This window comes from Rhamphochromis longiceps, linkage group LG4 (assembly GCF_057381845.1).
Source record: "Rhamphochromis longiceps isolate RC_006_pf linkage group LG4, R_longiceps_female_GT1.1, whole genome shotgun sequence".
In the NCBI taxonomy this organism is placed as follows: Eukaryota; Metazoa; Chordata; class Actinopteri; order Cichliformes; family Cichlidae; genus Rhamphochromis; species Rhamphochromis longiceps.
The window spans coordinates 14,137,407-14,155,060 of record NC_140560.1 but is presented as its reverse complement, the minus strand read 5'-3'; the positions used below and the strand labels follow the sequence as shown (position 1 = coordinate 14,155,060).

Below are 17,654 nucleotides of genomic sequence, written 5' to 3'. Positions count from 1 at the left end.
CTGCTAAGAGCCAGTTTGCACTGTCCGAAGGGAGCACAGACTGTTGTATGAAATTGTAATTCTTTTTTTTTTGTCTTTCTTTTTTTGCCACAGCTTCCTGGAATTGCTTTGGGTGTTTAGAGCAAAAAGGTCCTGGTGAGTTTGAGAAAAGCTCGTATCACAAAAACTAAACAAGCCAAATTTATTGCCTCTTCACCTGAAATAACACGATTAGAAAAATGATTTTTTTAAATGATTTTCTAATTTTAGCATGATAAGCTTACATGATGTAGCACAATGTGGCACTGGAACACAAGCACTATTAGGCTGACAGAAATGGGCCTTTTTGCATATATATGTAGATATTCCATGAAAAATTACAAGTAATTTAAATTAGTTTCCGCTATTTAGGACATTACTGATCAATTATTATTTTAGATGAAAAGCAGCTTTTCAAAGTAACCACATACATTTGAGCAGATGTGTACACAGTCAGTGTCTTACGTCTTTATATGCAGTAACTTTTTGCATGTAGTTTGATAATTTTCCTTTACGTCACCGCAATTTCCTGAGTGTTGCGTTGCACTTCTATCCAAAGTCACAATTGTTACCTCGTACTGCCAGAAGCCTTGGCCAAACGTGTGAATATGAAACGAGTGTAAATATAGCTCCATAACTCATGCTGTTTCCTCCATCAACTCTTGTTTGAAAAACAATGGCATCCTATTATTCACAGGGCCACGACTGACCTGTAGGACTTCGCTAACTGTAAGGGGCATTCATAGATACAGCGATTGCTTCAGTCAAAGAAAAAAGGGTTCTTATCCCTTTTAGACATGTTTTCTATTATATAAAAACTTACTTGCTCTTTTCTTCTGTCAAATAATATAACAAGTCTAAAAAAGGTCATCTATACCTGATATGCTATTTTTGGGCCTGCAAACTCACCAATCGGGCATTGTTCAGAAATGTCCTTTAAACACGAGTGATCATCAAAAGGTCAGAAATCTTAGAATAACTCCTGTGATATTTAGAAACACCTTTTATTTCCTGAAAACCTCGCTGATGCTGGTGGCGGTGATGCTGATGATAAGAGGAGTCAGTTGGCATGGCAACTATCCCCATGACCTCTCTAACAAAGCATCTGCACAAAAGGTCTGTTATACAACACACTAAATTAGGAATATGGGTTATGCATAGGTGCTGACATGGTTTAAGGCACAGCAAATGGTTTAAGGCATGATATCCCATACTTATGTGTTGTACCTCGTTATAGATATAACTGTTCTTTTTACACAGATGCTAAAGAATAATTGGAACATTCAGTTTTTCACAGTTAACTAATGTTAAATATTAGTCCTCTTAAAATTAACAACAACCATATCTACAGCATCAACAATAAGAAAAGGAATAACAATATTAAAGATGTGAGGGTTTATTATCTGTTCATCAAAATCATAGACTGCACATAAAAGACTGAGGTAGCATCTGGGACTGAAAAGTGATGCTACTTCAAAAGTGTCTTAACCTTAATGAACAGAAGGAGGCGACTCCTCTGCTTGCGAAAAGAAGTTTGATTGCGCAGGAAATCGTTTGGAAAATGATGCTTGTGCTTCAATGATCTGTGGCCTCAGTAAATCCTCACCTATAAGTTTTTAGTCTCAATCACTAGGTTGCGTTGGAGTCAAGGCAGTGGATGCTGTGGGCAGGGCCTACCTTCTGATGATAATCTCTACCATCAGAGCCGTGGGAAGGGCCTTGAAGTGGCAGGGGGCTGCAGTGCATGCACATATGTACACAATATGCCAGCCTTGAAACTATCAGATGCTGATGCACCCGGCAGACAAGAAAAAAAACCTGCCAAAACTGAACTGAACTGGACAGCTGAGAGAAATATACCAGCTTATACACAAAATTTTAACACAGGTGCGACAGTAGTTAGACCTCACAGGGTGCTCATGTGACGAAATTCAATAGAAAGAAGCTTACAACTACAAGGTTTGTTAAGACACAGCAGTCAAGATATGCAATAAACCAACTGAACACAGCTGATCAGAACCTGTCCGTATGTTAATAATATTTTGCTAGGCCCAAAAGCAAAATTTGGGGGGATAATTATAGGTATTTGCTGATGGCTCATTTTGAAAAATCACACATTTCTTAGAAAAATAGCAATAGGAACAGTGATGGGCAGTATCACAGCAAGGGCTTCATATTTTCCTCACACATGACATTAGTGGGACATTATTAGCTTATTAATGCATCCGTTTAGAAGTACCAGACTGTAACTTTTACTTTATATAATGCACTTCATATTATATAATAATAATAATAATGCACAAGACACTTTGTATTGTGATTATACGCAAAACAAGTTAATATGAAAATGAACGTGTGCACATAGCTTTAGATTAAATATAGTAACAGCATGGACTGTGGAAACAATAGTTAAAGTGGTGTACCACTGCTGTTGAGTAAATGTACTCAGTTACTTTGGTTGCTTTCTACAGTTAATGAAGTTTTAAGGTGCGTTGTAAAGATTCATGTGAGGAAGGAGGAAAAATGGCCCAGCCTTACAAATATCTGCATAAATGATTCATGGCTGAGGAAATATTCCTCAGAGTGGGTGCTGCCAGGCAGCTGTTAGTGGACAAATTTGGCTTGCATCGACTTTTCTTCGGACAGGGGGCAGCAGAGATACCGCACACTCGTGAAAATCTGCTCTCCCCTTCACCACCACCAACAACACGGCTGCGTAATCAGTCAGGTCCAGGGGCTGAGACGCACCGAGCCACACAGCGGTTTGCTTGTTGATAAGACTCCTTGGAAGAAGAGAACCGCAAACTATCTTCCTGCGACGTTATTTCTGCCTCTAAGCTGGACTTTTGGGACGCGTTACGGTTAAAGAGGAAAAGACTCTTGACTGTCGGGAAATGAAAATTCAAATGGATTTGTAATTTATTGCTTTTTTTAAAAAAAAGAAATTAATTTGGGACACACTTGGAATTATTTTGACTTTGCTTCCTTTCTAAATCTCTTGGATATTTTTTTTTTTAAAAAAAGTATTTTTCTAAAGTGTAGACTTTAATTGCTTGGAAATTTCTTTTGCTAAAATGGTCTTATTCTTTTCATCTGAGCTTTCAGCCAAAAACGGACACTTCAGCGCATCAAGGTGAACTTAACTGAGTGAACTAAACCGGACTTTGAAGAGTGAACTAAAAGTAGGAGGCTTACTGTCGCTCTCAATTTTTTTTTTATATATTTCGAGGGGAACTTGGAAAAAAAGGTTTGGTGCAAGCTGAGCGGATTCTTCTTCATCTTTTGGGAACACCTCTGCTGTGGGACCGCGGTGTGGACGGACGCTCGCACGCGCGCGCAGTCTCGCAGGGCGAGCCGCTGTCCCCCCGCGCGCAGTGCTGAGGAGAGAGGCTCTCTCGCGCTTCCATAAATGCCCGGTCCGTCGAAGAGGCTCGAGGCTGGGCAGCAAGATGAGCTCGTGGGTACAGCTGCTGCTCGCGTTACTAGCGGTGTGTCTGCGGTTTGGCGTGGCCGAGGTGAGTTCAAATCAAAGTTCTAGAAACCTCTTCGGACACTTAAGAGGGATTAGTGGTCCCTCTGAAATTAGAGCACTATAAAAACAAATGTACCAACGAGTGAAGTCGCAAGGTTTATCTAAAAGTTTACGGCAGGATATAAAACACAACAGTGTTGTGGAGTCTTTATTTATTTATTTATTTTTGAATAGTAGTTTAAATGTATATAATACTCGAAGCATATAAATATATTAATGGGCCTATATGCGGTAGCCTACTGTATATTTTCTGGCTAACATTGGGCTCTGACTCTTGTAGTCTGTTTTTTTTTTTTTTTAATTTTGAGTAAGCATATCACTCCAACTACAATGCACATGCTGTTAAAACTGTGTCATTATTTTTTAAGCTCATGTCCGCCTTTAAAAAAACAGCCAAACAAAAAACCTCCAACTTCAGACTCAGTCTTTCTCTTACTGCTTCTCTTCATACAGAAGATAACTGTTATTCCTCCCCATTAACTGGCGTTATGAATGGATGCCCAGGGGCAGACACATGCAGGGGTCAACCTCTGTGGGTGATGTGCAAGGAAACGGGCGCTGCCATGATAGGCTCATTTACAGCTGGATGCTTCACCACGTGGTGAAGTGATGCATTTACAGATGCTGCTGTTCCAGATATTAAAGGCAGCCGGTGCATTCAAACATACATTAACACCATCCTACAGAGACCACATTTGTTGTTTCTGTACTTTTTTGTGTGACTTTTGTTTTTATGATTATATGTTGCTTCCTTTTTTAATCAACACCTTCTTTTCTCTTGCACCATGTTCTCTGCCAAAACAGTGTTTTAGAAACAGGTGAAAATCAGCCAACAACAGTGAATATATAAAGGCAGAAAAGATGGATAAAATCTGGTGAAGTCAAGCAGGAAGACTAAACTTAACCACGGGTCTCATCTAGGTCAAGACTCACTTGACCTAGACAACAATATTATGTTCATTTTAGAACAAATCCTGTCCACTTTTCCTTCGCTGATATGAAGTCTGATTTTATCAGTCTTCTGCTTCTATGCAGATTTCATCTGTGTTTCTGACCCAGGCAATTCATGTCATGTCAATGGGGTTAAAGCACAAATAGTTAACAAGTCAATCGTGGGAAGTGAAAGCTTAAACAATGTTTTTACAAAAGCAAGAAAAAAGGCATAACTGATTGAGTTAGTTTTCTGCCATAGAACTGATGTGTTGGTATAGTTTGTTCCCAGAATAACTTATTCAATTTCAATTCAGTTTTACTTGCATATCGCCAAATCATAATAATAGTCTACTCAAGGAGCTTTATATTGTAAAGTTTTAAGACCCCACTATAATAAAGAGAAGCCCCCAGCAATCAGACAACTACCTGTGAACAGGCACTTGGCTACAATGAGAAGGAAAAACTCCCTTTTAACAAGAAGAAACCTCCAGTGTAACCAAATAAGGGGAGGGGGGGCATCTGCCGTGACAGATTGGGGGTGAGGGGAGGAAGACGGGACAAAAGACACACTGTGGAAGAGAGCCAGAGATTAATATTAACTAATGATTTAATGCAGAGGGCTGTATAAACACATAGAGGTTAGGTTAAAAAGGTGAGCAAAGAAGAAACGCTCGGCCCATCACTGGGAAGCCCCTGGCAGCCTAAACCTATTGCAGCGTAACTAAGGGAGGATTCGGGGTCACCTGATCCACCCCTAAATATGTGCTTTGTCAAAAGGGAAAGTTTTTGATAAAGAGAGTGTCTGTCTCTTGAATCCAAACTGGGAGCTGGTTACACAGAAGAGGGGCCTGAAAGCTGAAGGCTTTGCCTCCCATTTTACTTTTAAACACTCTAGGAACCACAATTAAGCCCACAGTGTGAGAGTGAAGTGCTGTATTAGAGTAATACAGTACTATGTGGTCTTAAAGACAAGATGGGGCCTGGTTATTCAAGACATTGTATGTGGTAAGAAGGATTTAACAGGGAGCCAATGAAAGAAGCCCATATGGGAGAGGTATACTTTCTCCTGTCAGGACTCTCTTTTCAAAGAACTTATGCACATGTCTGTAAAAAGAAAATAAGTTACAAACACAATAGCTTTGCAAATGCTGAACTGCAGTATATCTTTATCGTGTAAAGCCCCTGAATCTTTAAACATTCGTTTTATTGCTTCATTTTCCTTCTTTCATCCACTCGTGTACATATAAGTAATCTTCCATCATTATCACTGCCTCACATAAAAGTACATTTTAAATGTATATTTAAAGATGACGGTTGACTTTCCTGTCGTCAAGCTGTCTTTCCATTTCACTGCCTCTGCAGGCACCACATGTAAAAGAAGACTTTGACAGTATTTTTGAAGGAGAAAGTCACAAAAGGCTTTGAAGGTATACAACCTGGAAATTCCCCACGTGTGATTTTAAAGTTTATGGCACGGCAGCTGGGGAAATAATAGAGACTGTATGTTCAATTATGGTCTTTGTTAAAAGAACTTCACCAGAAAAAAATCTGCTGGTATATAAAGTGGTTGTCACGTATAAAGCTGTAATGATCATATGCACCTAGCCAAGGACCACCAGAACGGAATTTAGTTTTAGCTAAATTGTATCAGGCCCCTTTCCAAGTGCTGATGCCAATTATGACAGTGGAATTAATTAAACTCACAGTTTCTGGCACATGCCCATATTGAGCATGTGTCAGCATACTTTCAGGGACTACATGTGAAACCTCACACATGTGCTATAGCTGCTGCTGCTGCTTCGCCGGCAGCAAACTCGACCCTCTAATTATGTACAATTAGATGTTCCCTCTCGTCCTCTGCCCACTGCAGCCGCTGCCTGTACCTGGCATTCTTCAATGTGTCCATGAGTTCTCCAGGGGATGGGGAGTTTCTTCAGGTGATAAATACTGCAGTATGTCAAGTCTTGTGTTTTTTTCCTGCCATAATTAGCAGAAAAAAGGGAGAAAACATACCTGAATAGTTCAGGTATAACACACAGTTTGGCAGGAGTGGTCTTTTGTGTTGTAGATTAGCAGCTGTCAAAAACAAATGCTTTGTCAGCAGAAGCTAATTATTCCAAACAGGCTAACTACTGCAGACTAGCTACAGCTGGATTTTGAGATAGTTTAATCTTTTCTTTAAGAAACGTTAGCTTTTTATCCTTTTTCAGAATGAATAAGGTGCTGCTGTAGGTATTAAAATGACATTCAGCTCTATATTATTATTATTTTTATGCTTCTGCCTGCAGGAAATATGAAATGCACCTATAAAAAACGCTTTTCTTAACCTTGATAATTCACCTTCATGCCATAGGTGCTCATTAATCATTATCAGAGTGTGTTTACATAGTCTGCCAGTCCAGTTTGCATCTGTTTACATCTGCTTTGTTTATCAGAACTGAAATGTTTATTTAATATTTCCTGCTTAGACACAAATTGTCATGACAGCAGGCACCACCGTGAACAAAAGCACACGTCCTATAATTAACATCAGACACAATTAGCCAAGCAGGCAGCTTTGCTCCATTGGCAAAAGGAGGAAATAATCATGACGACTCCTCAGGGGCATCGGCAGCTCCGCAGCAGAGATGCGAGTGTAATACAGCAGGCATTTCCCTGCTGTATTATTTGACTGTCTGAAAATCTGAGCAACAATGGGGGAATGTCAGTGGCAAACAGTATGGGCAGGGTGAGAATACTCGTGCATGAATGGCCGTTTCCTTTTTCTAAAACCTGCATCCCGCTGGGATTCATTATTTTCTTCAGACCTTAAATTAATCAGTATTAAAACTAAAGTTTATTTCCAGATGGCTTTGTGTAACATTTACTGAACTGAACATGGTTCACTTAATGCCCGACGCATTTGCTCTTTTGGTCATTTTCATCGGTTCCATTCTAGCGTGAGACTCCAAAGCAAGTGAACCACATTTACAGCGCTGAAATCAATGCAAGGAAGTGCCTCGACCCACGGCTGATCCTCGTCCGTTTCAGCCCAGCTTTAATTCATCTATTATTCCTCCTTTTTTTCAGATGCGCCTCCCTTCTCTCATCCTCTCTGTATCACTCCTTCCCCCACTTCCTGACTCCTTCCTTGCTCCTTTGACCCCTAAATGTTAGCAGATGAGAAGACACAACGCCAATAGTCATTCACCGTGCTCTTAGTGACCATTGTGTGTCCGCTTTGGTTAATTCTCCCCCCCCCCCCCCTCCTTAGCTGTCTCTTACCCATTAATGACTAGAGGGGTTAAATTCATGGACTCACAATGTGGGACTGTTTTTGGTTTTATGGTTTAATACTATAGAAATATTTGCCCAGATCCACCGTTTTCCTAGAAAAAAACAGCTCCATATTCCTGTTTCTGTGTCCTGGTCATAACATTGAACTGTGTGGTGAATTACCTTTCTATGAGTACACAGTAAGAGTAATAATGTAGCAGAGAAGTGTTTAAAAGCCCAGTCAATGTTTTTGAGATTTTATACATGAATACAGTTTATACATGCATCAGTTTAATCACATAGGAGCGACTATGTGTACCACCAAACAACTTCAGTGGTTCTACGTCTACTGCAGGGATCAAAGACCATTTTCCCCTCATTTGGTGTTTTGGTGATGGGGGAGGAAACCCCATATAACATGTTGCTCTAAATTCTAGGTGTTCAAGTGAGCTGCAAATTGGAGACTGCGAATGTCCAAGGATGTCTTCATAAATATCAAATCATTCGGTGACTGTGATGGGTGGGGAAAGTGGGCACCCTGAAATTTATGATGTTTTATCATAGGATGAAGGCAATCACTGAGAACTGTGCTAATATGTGTCTCTCAAACCATGCCAGCATGCAAGCAGCTAAACAGAGTAACCAGATGCCCTCATTGTAGGGGTCAAAGGTTCAGCTGTATTTTTAATTTATTGTGCATAATGATCTCTGTTTCACATAACTGTAGATTTTGAGTGATAGCACATCCATGTTCTCAATCTGGTGTTTGGATTTTTGCTTTGGTAACTTTGGCAACAGTTTCCCCAGATCAGATGTTACAGATGTGGAAAAATCTCATCAGTAGCCAGGTGTGCCGGTGATGATATGTCTCAATGTCGTCTTCTTCTGTGTTTTTTTTTAATCTCACAAACTATCCAGAACAGTGCATCTTAAGGTCTCTTATATATCTGTGTTTCAGGAGGACGCTCTGCCTGCAGCCCTGGTGGAGCTGGTTAGAAACAGCCCCATCTCCTCAATAGAGGACCTTCAGATGCTGCTGTTCTCTGACTCCGTAGGTAAAGACCAGAGCTTTCTAATATTATTACTGATACATGCTTTGAAGCCAGAGTCCAAGTTGCTGTCTGCAATTTTACTCCAGCCTTAGTGACGTCGTAAATTGAATACCATTTTCACACAACCAGATTAAGCTCCCCTAAAACATTTTTTTATTCTGTTCACAAACCCCAGTCATCCAGTGCAACCCAAAGCCCTTTTTAAAATATCTGTAGCTCTTCCCTAAACATGTATTGACATTAAAGTAAAAAAATGCTACTCTTACATTGTTGTTGTCACAATGAGAAGTGGTTTTCTTAACACATTAGCACAGATTAAAGTTGGTTTGAGAAAGCTGAGGTTATGTTGCACTTTCAAAATAAAGAACAAAATGTTGCGCAATTAAGAAAAAAACACATATTTCCTATTACAACAGAAATACAGTAATAAGTGGTAATTATTGCATTTTTTTACACTAATTGAAATAAGGAACCACACCTGTAATAAAACATACATCGGTGTACATGACGACAGAAACACACAGAAGATTTATTAGATTTATAAAAGTGTAACAACTGGTTGCCCTCGGACTGGGTCTCTTATTTTGTGACTCAAATGTGACATCGGCTATGCCCCCATCCTCCTCCCCGCTCTTTTGACACAAGCTCGTGTTTTATCTCTCCACATACAGAGGGCGCTAAAAGCCCTTGGATTATATATATGACGCCCCATGCAAAAAAAATGAAATGCTCATGATTTGTCTGGGACATAAGTCAAATGATGTTTTTTGTTTCTGTTTCAGATGAGGAAGACGAGACTTCTGCAGCCAATGGAGGTCACAGACTACCAAGGAGCCTTGGTGAGCCCTTAACCCCCCCACAAAACTTCAGCCAAACTTCCTTTTTATTCCCATCAATATATTTTAGAAGATATTTTTTTGTATTTGAGATGTGAATGTATTGTGAATGCCTGAAACCCAGCCTCTGTAATTGACATTTGCCTTTGGTCTTTATCTTTTGACTTATTTGAGCTACCCTACTAAGTCCTAATGTGCTTAATAGAGGACATCTTGGCCTCTTCAATCATGCCTCACGTGTTTGGGTGTCCTCTTTAGCTCCAAAGAGGCAGAAAATCACAAAAAAGTTACACTGGTAGATAATTTTCTCCTCAGTTCTCAAGAGGTTATGACAAAAAGACTTATTATCTGTATGTGGCTCTTCAGATCTTCACAGAAATTCTTCCTAGTGTGGATAAATGTTACTCTGTTCATAGTCATACAAGATGAATAGAAGGTTTTAGTGCCGCCATGCAGATTTTCCTCGTGAATGTAACAGTACTCAATCCTCATTAGTAGAGGAGTCCCTTCCTTGAGTGTTCAGTCAAGTTTCCTGTGAAGTGATTAATGTGACAAGTATGGTTTCAATGATACGGTTAAAACCCTTCCCATTAAGTGTTTTTTTTTTTCATTATTATGATAAAGCAGATATCTGAGTTACTTGTCATTAATCACTAACCGTCTGGTTGACTGAGAGACACTAATGGGCCTATGCTAATCTTTGCCTTTTGATGAGAAGAAGCTCTAGCATATTTTCTTCTTTGAAGCTTCGTGCTTCAGGTCTACAAGCTGCTGAAGTGCTAATACTCAGTACTGACAGGTGATCAGACAGGAGCTTGTGTTTTACTATCGCATAAACAGACATGAAAACAAGGTAGTCTTACTAGAGTGGATGAATGAGCAAGCTGGAAAAAAAGAAAAAATGAATTTAGTGCTGGATGGATGTTTGAAATACTAATTTAACACCACTTCTGCCCTAATACTCATGTTCACTTGTGTCTCATGGCTCAGATGCCCAGCCGGCCCAGCAGGCTCTGTGTAAAGTTCGAACAGAAGTGGTTGAGGTCACAAGGGCAATGTTGGACCGGAGCAATGCTAACTTCCTGCTATGGCCACCCTGTGTTGAGGTGCAGCGCTGCTCTGGCTGCTGCAACACTAAAAGCTTGCAGTGTGTTCCTGTTGTCACACACAAAAGATACTTGCAGGTAAATAACATCACACAGAGCTATATACACATACATGTATACACACGCACATCCGTTAGTGCTGTTCTCAGAATTGTTTCCTGTTCCTCCCATCTTATTCTCAAACTCCGTAGGTTATGAAGGTCGAGTACATCAACAAGAAACCCACTTATGCTAAAGCAGTGGTGTCAGTTGTGGATCACGTGGAGTGCAGATGTCAGACTGCTCCTCGTCCTCCACCACACAAGAAGAAATCCTCTCGCAGGCAGCACGGCTACCTGCATCGAAACCAGACGCATAGCCAAGGTCATGCACACGAACAGGTGGACAGAAACTCTGCTTACTATCATTATTTTTCAGAATTAACACTTACTTTTGCCTCTTTGTCATAACAGTGCAAAGCAATAGAATTTTTATTTCCAAGCATGACTGTGTTGTAGCCTGTGCACTGCAGTGCATGTATAGCTGTAGATAAAATAAAAGTAAAATGAATTTTGTTTCTTTTTTTCTGACAAGGTTAAGGTGCATTCCAAGGATGAGCTTCATCAGTTGGATGAGCTCAAACAGAACCAGAGGGCCCACCTGGAGGATCTCCTGAAGCAGCAATGGAGCCCCAGAGGAGACACCTTCACTCAGCCCGGAGAAGGATACAGTCTTGCTGGGGAGGGCACTTCTCGTTCTGGAGAAGCCGTTCTCTTTGCTCCACACTGGGCTCATAACATCAGCAAGCTGGTTGAGGCTAAAGAAACTGAGAATGTGGAGAGGAAGGATGGTGTGGTCTCAGATGCCAACAAAACTGCCTCCTCAGTGGATACAGCTGGAACTAAGGTGAAGAACAAGTTGGTAGAAGGTGGGAACGGGTTGCACATCAAAGTTAACGAGGAGAACAAAGAGACACAAACACACAGCCCATTGTGGCAAGAAGACAAAGGCAAATACCCAAAGATTCACACAAGTGGATTCTCTCAGCATGTTACTCCTGAAACAAATTTCAGCCCTACCGAGGAAACCGTCACTGACACAGTTAGGGGCAGGTTCCGACCTACCAAAGAACCGAACCCGGAACCCCGTGAGCTGGCGCGACAAAGAGAAAACGAGACTCCAGAGGAGGAAAGGATATTACAGATTGCGGAAGCCAAACTGGAGGAGGAGAGAAAAGAACTTCTGCTTCTCCATAAAAAGTTGGACGAAGAAAAGGAAATACTGAGACAGCAGCAGATGAAGCGAGGAGAGGAAGAAAGGCAGAAAGAAAAGGAGACAGTCAGTCGGCACCTACATGGTAAACATCATCCCAGTCACCAAACAACTCAGAAACCAGGTAACAGAGATTATTAAACGTTTTTTTAAACAGTGCAGAATTAAGTAAATTGTTCAATTAACTAAAACAGTGTGTTTAAATTACTTAAGAGTATATTTTATCACAAGATTGTATGTAGAGTCAGGACCACTTCAGTCAAAAAAGATATTTCCATTTGCAGTAATTCATATTTATGTTATGGTTCAGTTGTGGGACTGTCCCATAGTTCATGCACACATGTGGAAAGCATGAGGCCCCCTCCCTGTGCATACATTTAAAGCAAAAGGCTGATTGCTTTTTAAGTAAGACACAGCATGTAAAGGAAAAGCTCGGATGAAGTTGGGTTGCAAAGCAGCCTACAGATTGCCAGCAACTGAGTAAACAATCAAAGTGAGCTGGCACTGACATCAGCTGATCTGCTGAGTTCGACTGAAGCCTGTTCAAGCCAATGTTATGCACAGCTTTTGTAATTTTCTCTTACACTCTTTGTTTTCCATCTTACAGAGACAACAACATCGACAACTACCACAAAAAAGCCATTGGCTCCTACGGCCCCCAGACTCCCAACTCGACCACAAAAAACAAAAAGGATGAGGAAGAATCGCAGACGGATTAGTAAAGCAGCCATGAGAGCAATGCTGATGTAGAACTAAAAGAAACCCAGGTTAGTTCATAGAATATATAAAACAAAACAAAACAAAAAACAATTATAATTCTGCTTTATGTTTCTTATTGTAATCCCATCTTCCTGTATTTCTACCACAGGGACACAAAGAGAACATGGTGCATTTTGTGGATAACCCAGAGAAGACCCAAATGGACTCCCTTTGTACAAGTATTTATTCATTTGTCAGTAACCTGCTCGTCCTGTGAGATCTCAGTAACACTACTAATGACTGTCTGGTGAACCTCTACCTATACTGGGAGTAACAGAGGAGGGGGAAACAAGAAAATGGAGTGTAAAGAAAAGGTGGACCTTCTCCAGAGAATGCTTGCTTCTTTGACAGTTGATGGTATGAAGCAACAAGTGGCACCCAAAGACTGATGAACTGTGTGCAAGCACTGTGCCTGTGGGGAAATGAAACTGCATTGCTGTAGAACTGTATAAAATAGTGCAATTTCAAAAGTTTCCTTGGAACCTTGTCTTGATATCAGCAGACAGAAACTGCACTTAAATGTTGACAGAACCAAGTGTATAAGGAGTTTGTTGCTGAAAGCCTGGATTGTTTGATAACCACAGTCAGATTAGAATAAGGAGTATATCTGGTGTAAAAATTAACCAAAAAAAGCCTAACTTAGCTGTTTTTCTAATTGGATAATATAATAACAGAGATTATTATATCGTCAACACACTGCAGGAGCAGAAGAATTTCCATGTGTGATATCAATTATTAGCTCATTAAAAATGATGGTCTCTCTCAAACCGTATTTAATTTTATGTAACTCATTGCAAACACTGGAATTACACTTATATGGGTATAGAAAAAATATAGTTTTGCATTAATGAGGTTTCCTTGTCTCAAAGTATTGTCACGGGTGAAACAAGAATTGGCTTGTGACCTGACTGTGTGCTGTGTTTCTTATTTATTTGTTGCTACTGTTACTACTCTCTATAAAAAATACTGCAAACAACATGTGGCTGAGATAGAGTCTGAAAAAAAAGATTCATTGTGTCATAATAACTGTGAGGTTTAAACAAAGGGACAGAACATAAAAAAACTAATCCTGTCAGTTTACCCCAGTATCCTGTTCAGCTTCAGTGTCAAATAGTGCGTGCATGTTTGTTTTGTATGCCTGTGTGGTTCAGTATGTGTTTCTGCTCACATCTATATTCTTTATTTGAGTTTTTTTCCTTTCATACAGAAATGTCTCTCCCCCACCAGATATGTTTTGGTGCAAGCAGTCACATTCATTTTAAAGTCCTAACCCCAGAGTGTATTTCTGTAGGGAGCCTACAACACATTATATTTGATTTCATTTACAGGCAACTAAAAGAGTGAAAACCAGTAACTCAAGGGTTAGCTATTAAAACAAGAAAACTAAGATAAACTTTACAAATGTTGTTGTTTTTATGACCTTTCTGTTTCCCTTAATAACAGCATGTAGAAACACACTGATGCTATTTTGTGTCTGATAATTTAGAGTCAGAACATTTTAAGTTATTGAAAAAAGGCTTGTATGTATGTTCCTTATACCATCTGACAACTGTTACTTTTAAAAAAAAATGTGTTTTCTTACCTGATCTGGTGAAAAAAAGAGAATGTTTGTGATAACTTTGCCACATAATGCTATTTTCATATGGGTATAAGAAGCTAATGTGCTTGAAACTTCTTTGTATGTGTTTTTATTCCCTTTCATTAATTCAAGGCAGTTAAGCCCAGTGCTACATGCTTAAATGATCGTGTTTCCTCCAAATACTAAGCGGGTACCATTTCTTTTCATCATGTTTAGCATCTTAATTTAGCATATCAGCACATGAAATTACTAAAAATTACTAAACCATAGACTACTTGCTATAATGTCACTTTGACCTTTCATTTTATGGCCATCACCATTTTGGCCCTTTGGAGCCTGGAGACTGGTCAGACAGTTGGCTGGTTATCAGTTAGCAATAGCTTGGTTAGCAATATGCATAGCCTGAATGTTTTTGGCACAGGTTCCTGATAATAAGCAGTAAGTGACATACAAGTAAATGCAAAAAAGCATTTAAAAATTGCATTATAAAGGACAAAAAGACAACTCAAACAGCGGCTACAGTTAGCTGAAGTGAAGCCTCGCAGACGGCTAGCAACATAGTTAGCTCTCACCTCAGTATTTAATAAGCTATAACTTTGAGGCCCAATGAGTCAGTTATGAAGAAAGAAAATGCAGACCAAAACCTTTTATCTAAATTGAGCTATAAACTTGTTTTGTACATGTTTGGGCTCATCTTTCAGTTCAACAAACTGCAGTTTTAGTCATTTTACGCTAGCTTCATTTTGTTGTCAAAAAAATGACATAGCATTAATCAGGAGTATCATCAGTTTAGCCACCCAGTAAAGCATGGATAGTTTAAATATTGACTGGATGATGGTGATAGATGAAAAGAAAATAGATCATATTATTTGGTTTGGACCTGAGTGCTGAGACTGTGAGACTATCCTCATTCATGTGGGATTTTAAGGCTGGATACAGAAATGTTCATAAACTTATCACTTTAGTTTATTTTTTATATATGTAGCTGAGCTGTTTAACCTAAAACACCCCCAACTCTTCAGAGGCATCATTTCCACCTTACCTTGTATATTTAGAAATGTACAGTGGGGTTTGTAAAGTGTGAGAGGAAGAAAGGGGAAAAAAAAGCAAGAGAAGAAAATGTGGGGGTTGATGTACTGTAGGTGAACTCTGGCACACACTCTCTCTGTAGTTTGTTTTTCACAATTACCCATTTGACTCTTGGCTGCAAAAACTCCCCAACTCAGCAGCCAGCTGCACTGGTATGTTTGTGAATTATCGAGCCAATAAGTCATCACGGCTCCTGTCATCATATCAGTCATACAAGGAATTACTTGACATAATAAATACTAATGTCCTGAATAGTATAGGGTTAAAGGGATTATTTGAATGTGGCTGCGAGTGCATATAAATAAGACCTTGTCGTTTTGCCTTAATCTGCATAAATCACTACGCTGGATCTCATATTATTGCGCCTGTAAAAAATGACAGTTATGTAAGGGTTTGCTCTGTATCTCCATATGTGATTCAGTGATTCGTGCATTACTTCCAGCCCCCCTCTATAACACCGTCAATCTTGCACAGGCATACTATTCCTAAACAGCAGGCCATCTCCAAATTCAGCATTGAGGTGGGATGCCTGTTTTTCCATGGGTGTCCACCCAGCTCCCCAACCCCCCGCAGCCTTCAAACAAAAACAGGCGAGAGTCGTGCACTGAGGCTTGTTGACTGCGACAAACACACACACAGGCAGTGCTCATGCTCATTCACATACATAGAGGGGTCAGCCACCGTAGCAGAGTGGGAGTGTCTCTGAGGGACAGGGACTAAAGGCACGGGACTGCTCATAGCTGACTGACTGACCTTAAAGGACATTATGGCTTGTTAGGTCTCAACAACACAATTACCTAACCAGCACACAGCCACTGGAACTAATAAATGAACAATCATGACCCAAAAACCTGACAAATGCTTCAATGCAAATTAAACACATCATGACCCAAATTTTGACCATCCTGTTTCATAATGCTAGTTATGTCAGGATTCAGAGCTGCTTTGGCTGTAAGTTAGCGCTCTGATAGACTTGGGAGATTGACAGAAAAACACATGCTGAAACTATAGTGGTTCAGTAGGGTTATAGTTCACAAAGTCTGGGTAAATTTAGTGAATTTGTGACCCTCATAAGGTTAGTGCATGTGAAATCAGGCACTCAAACATGTGGGGACCTTTGGGAGAGTGCAACCATGCAGAACTAGCTGCAGCTCTAATCTTATTTACATCCACCTGGCCAACTAGGGCTAGGATTATGATTGAATTTGTTTTAGCCATATGCTAAATACATATATTTACAGAAACTAGGCGATATTAAGTTTTCAATAAAGTCTTCATTTTTTCCTTTAAAAGCATTAAAAGTTCCATTTGGTTGCTCCAAACAAGGGAAAATTGTGTAAAAAGTTAAAATCCTTTTGAGATATTCTTTTACTCGCACTCATTCATCATCTAGATTGCAAATATGGAGACTTAAGTAAGACTGACAAAACCTATCTTAATGTCCAGGCTGCTTTGAAAGACATGTCATAAGTATGTGTGCTCTGGTATGGCTCAGATTCCCCAATGCACAGTAGTAAGGAAACAGGAGGCCTTTGAACAGGAGGTTACACAAGCATCCGTGTGGCGCCACGCACCCCCTACACCTTCCAGCACTTTTATTTTCCTGTTTTTATGTACGACAAAGGACAGGGACATGCCGTACACAGATGACCACACAAATACCCCCGTCATTAAGCAGTCTGGTCTTTCCATCAAAACATACCTTGGTGCTTTATCTCGACCACTTTCCATTTCTCCTTAATATGAATGTGTCCGTCACTCACTCCCTGGCCTCAGAACAATAGGCCCGTGACGACGACCGTGAGACCAAGGAATGTGTCTGCTTTTTGGGGCATAGTATTTGGAAAAGCCTGGAATGTTGGGAAAACACATCAAACACCTTCCCCTCACCTTCCACGGACACATTGCAGGTCAAATAAATGAGTGTGTAAGCATAACATAAGCATCATTTCTCAGTTAGCGAATGTCAAACTGATCCTCGATCTCATCAGGCAGGAAGTTGTACCTAACGATGGGTTGAAAACACAGGAAGTTGATATCAGCATGCCTGGAATTCCACCATTGTGTTTTTTCTGCATAGAGAACAGAGTGACAATCTTATAGTTCACTAACACTGAGACAAATCACTGATCACCGAAGCACAATATCTTCACGAGGTGACTCTGATACAGTTATGTTGCATAGCGACCTAAAACATGCATGCATACCACAGACTCTGTGTATTACACACACACACACACTCAC

The 17,654-nt window shown here is 40.1% G+C and overlaps 1 protein-coding gene across 1 annotated transcript; it reads left to right on the top strand.

The window, feature by feature from the left end:
- The first annotated feature begins 2,747 nt into the window (after window positions 1–2,747).
- Window positions 2,748–14,415, top strand: pdgfbb (platelet derived growth factor subunit Bb). Its single transcript, XM_085403405.1, has 8 exons — window positions 2,748–3,533; window positions 8,697–8,793; window positions 9,573–9,629; window positions 10,617–10,810; window positions 10,924–11,112; window positions 11,306–12,107; window positions 12,591–12,750; window positions 12,852–14,415. The coding sequence occupies exons 1-7, from the start codon at window positions 3,468–3,470 to the stop codon at window positions 12,731–12,733; spliced, it is 1,548 nt and encodes a 515-aa protein (XP_085259531.1). The 5' UTR covers window positions 2,748–3,467; the 3' UTR covers window positions 12,734–12,750; window positions 12,852–14,415.
- Window positions 14,416–17,654: the final 3,239 nt, after the last annotated feature.

Bases quoted from the DNA above. Each gene is read 5' to 3' on its own strand.
- pdgfbb (XM_085403405.1), top strand. From the start codon at position 3,468: ATGAGCTCGTGGGTACAGCTGCTGCTCGCGTTACTAGCGGTGTGTCTG. The intron at 3,534-8,696 runs GTGAGTTCAAAT...TCTGTGTTTCAG, and splicing joins TGCGGTTTGGCGTGGCCGAG to GAGGACGCTCTGCCTGCAGC. The intron at 11,113-11,305 runs GTGGACAGAAAC...TTTTCTGACAAG, and splicing joins AAGGTCATGCACACGAACAG to GTTAAGGTGCATTCCAAGGA.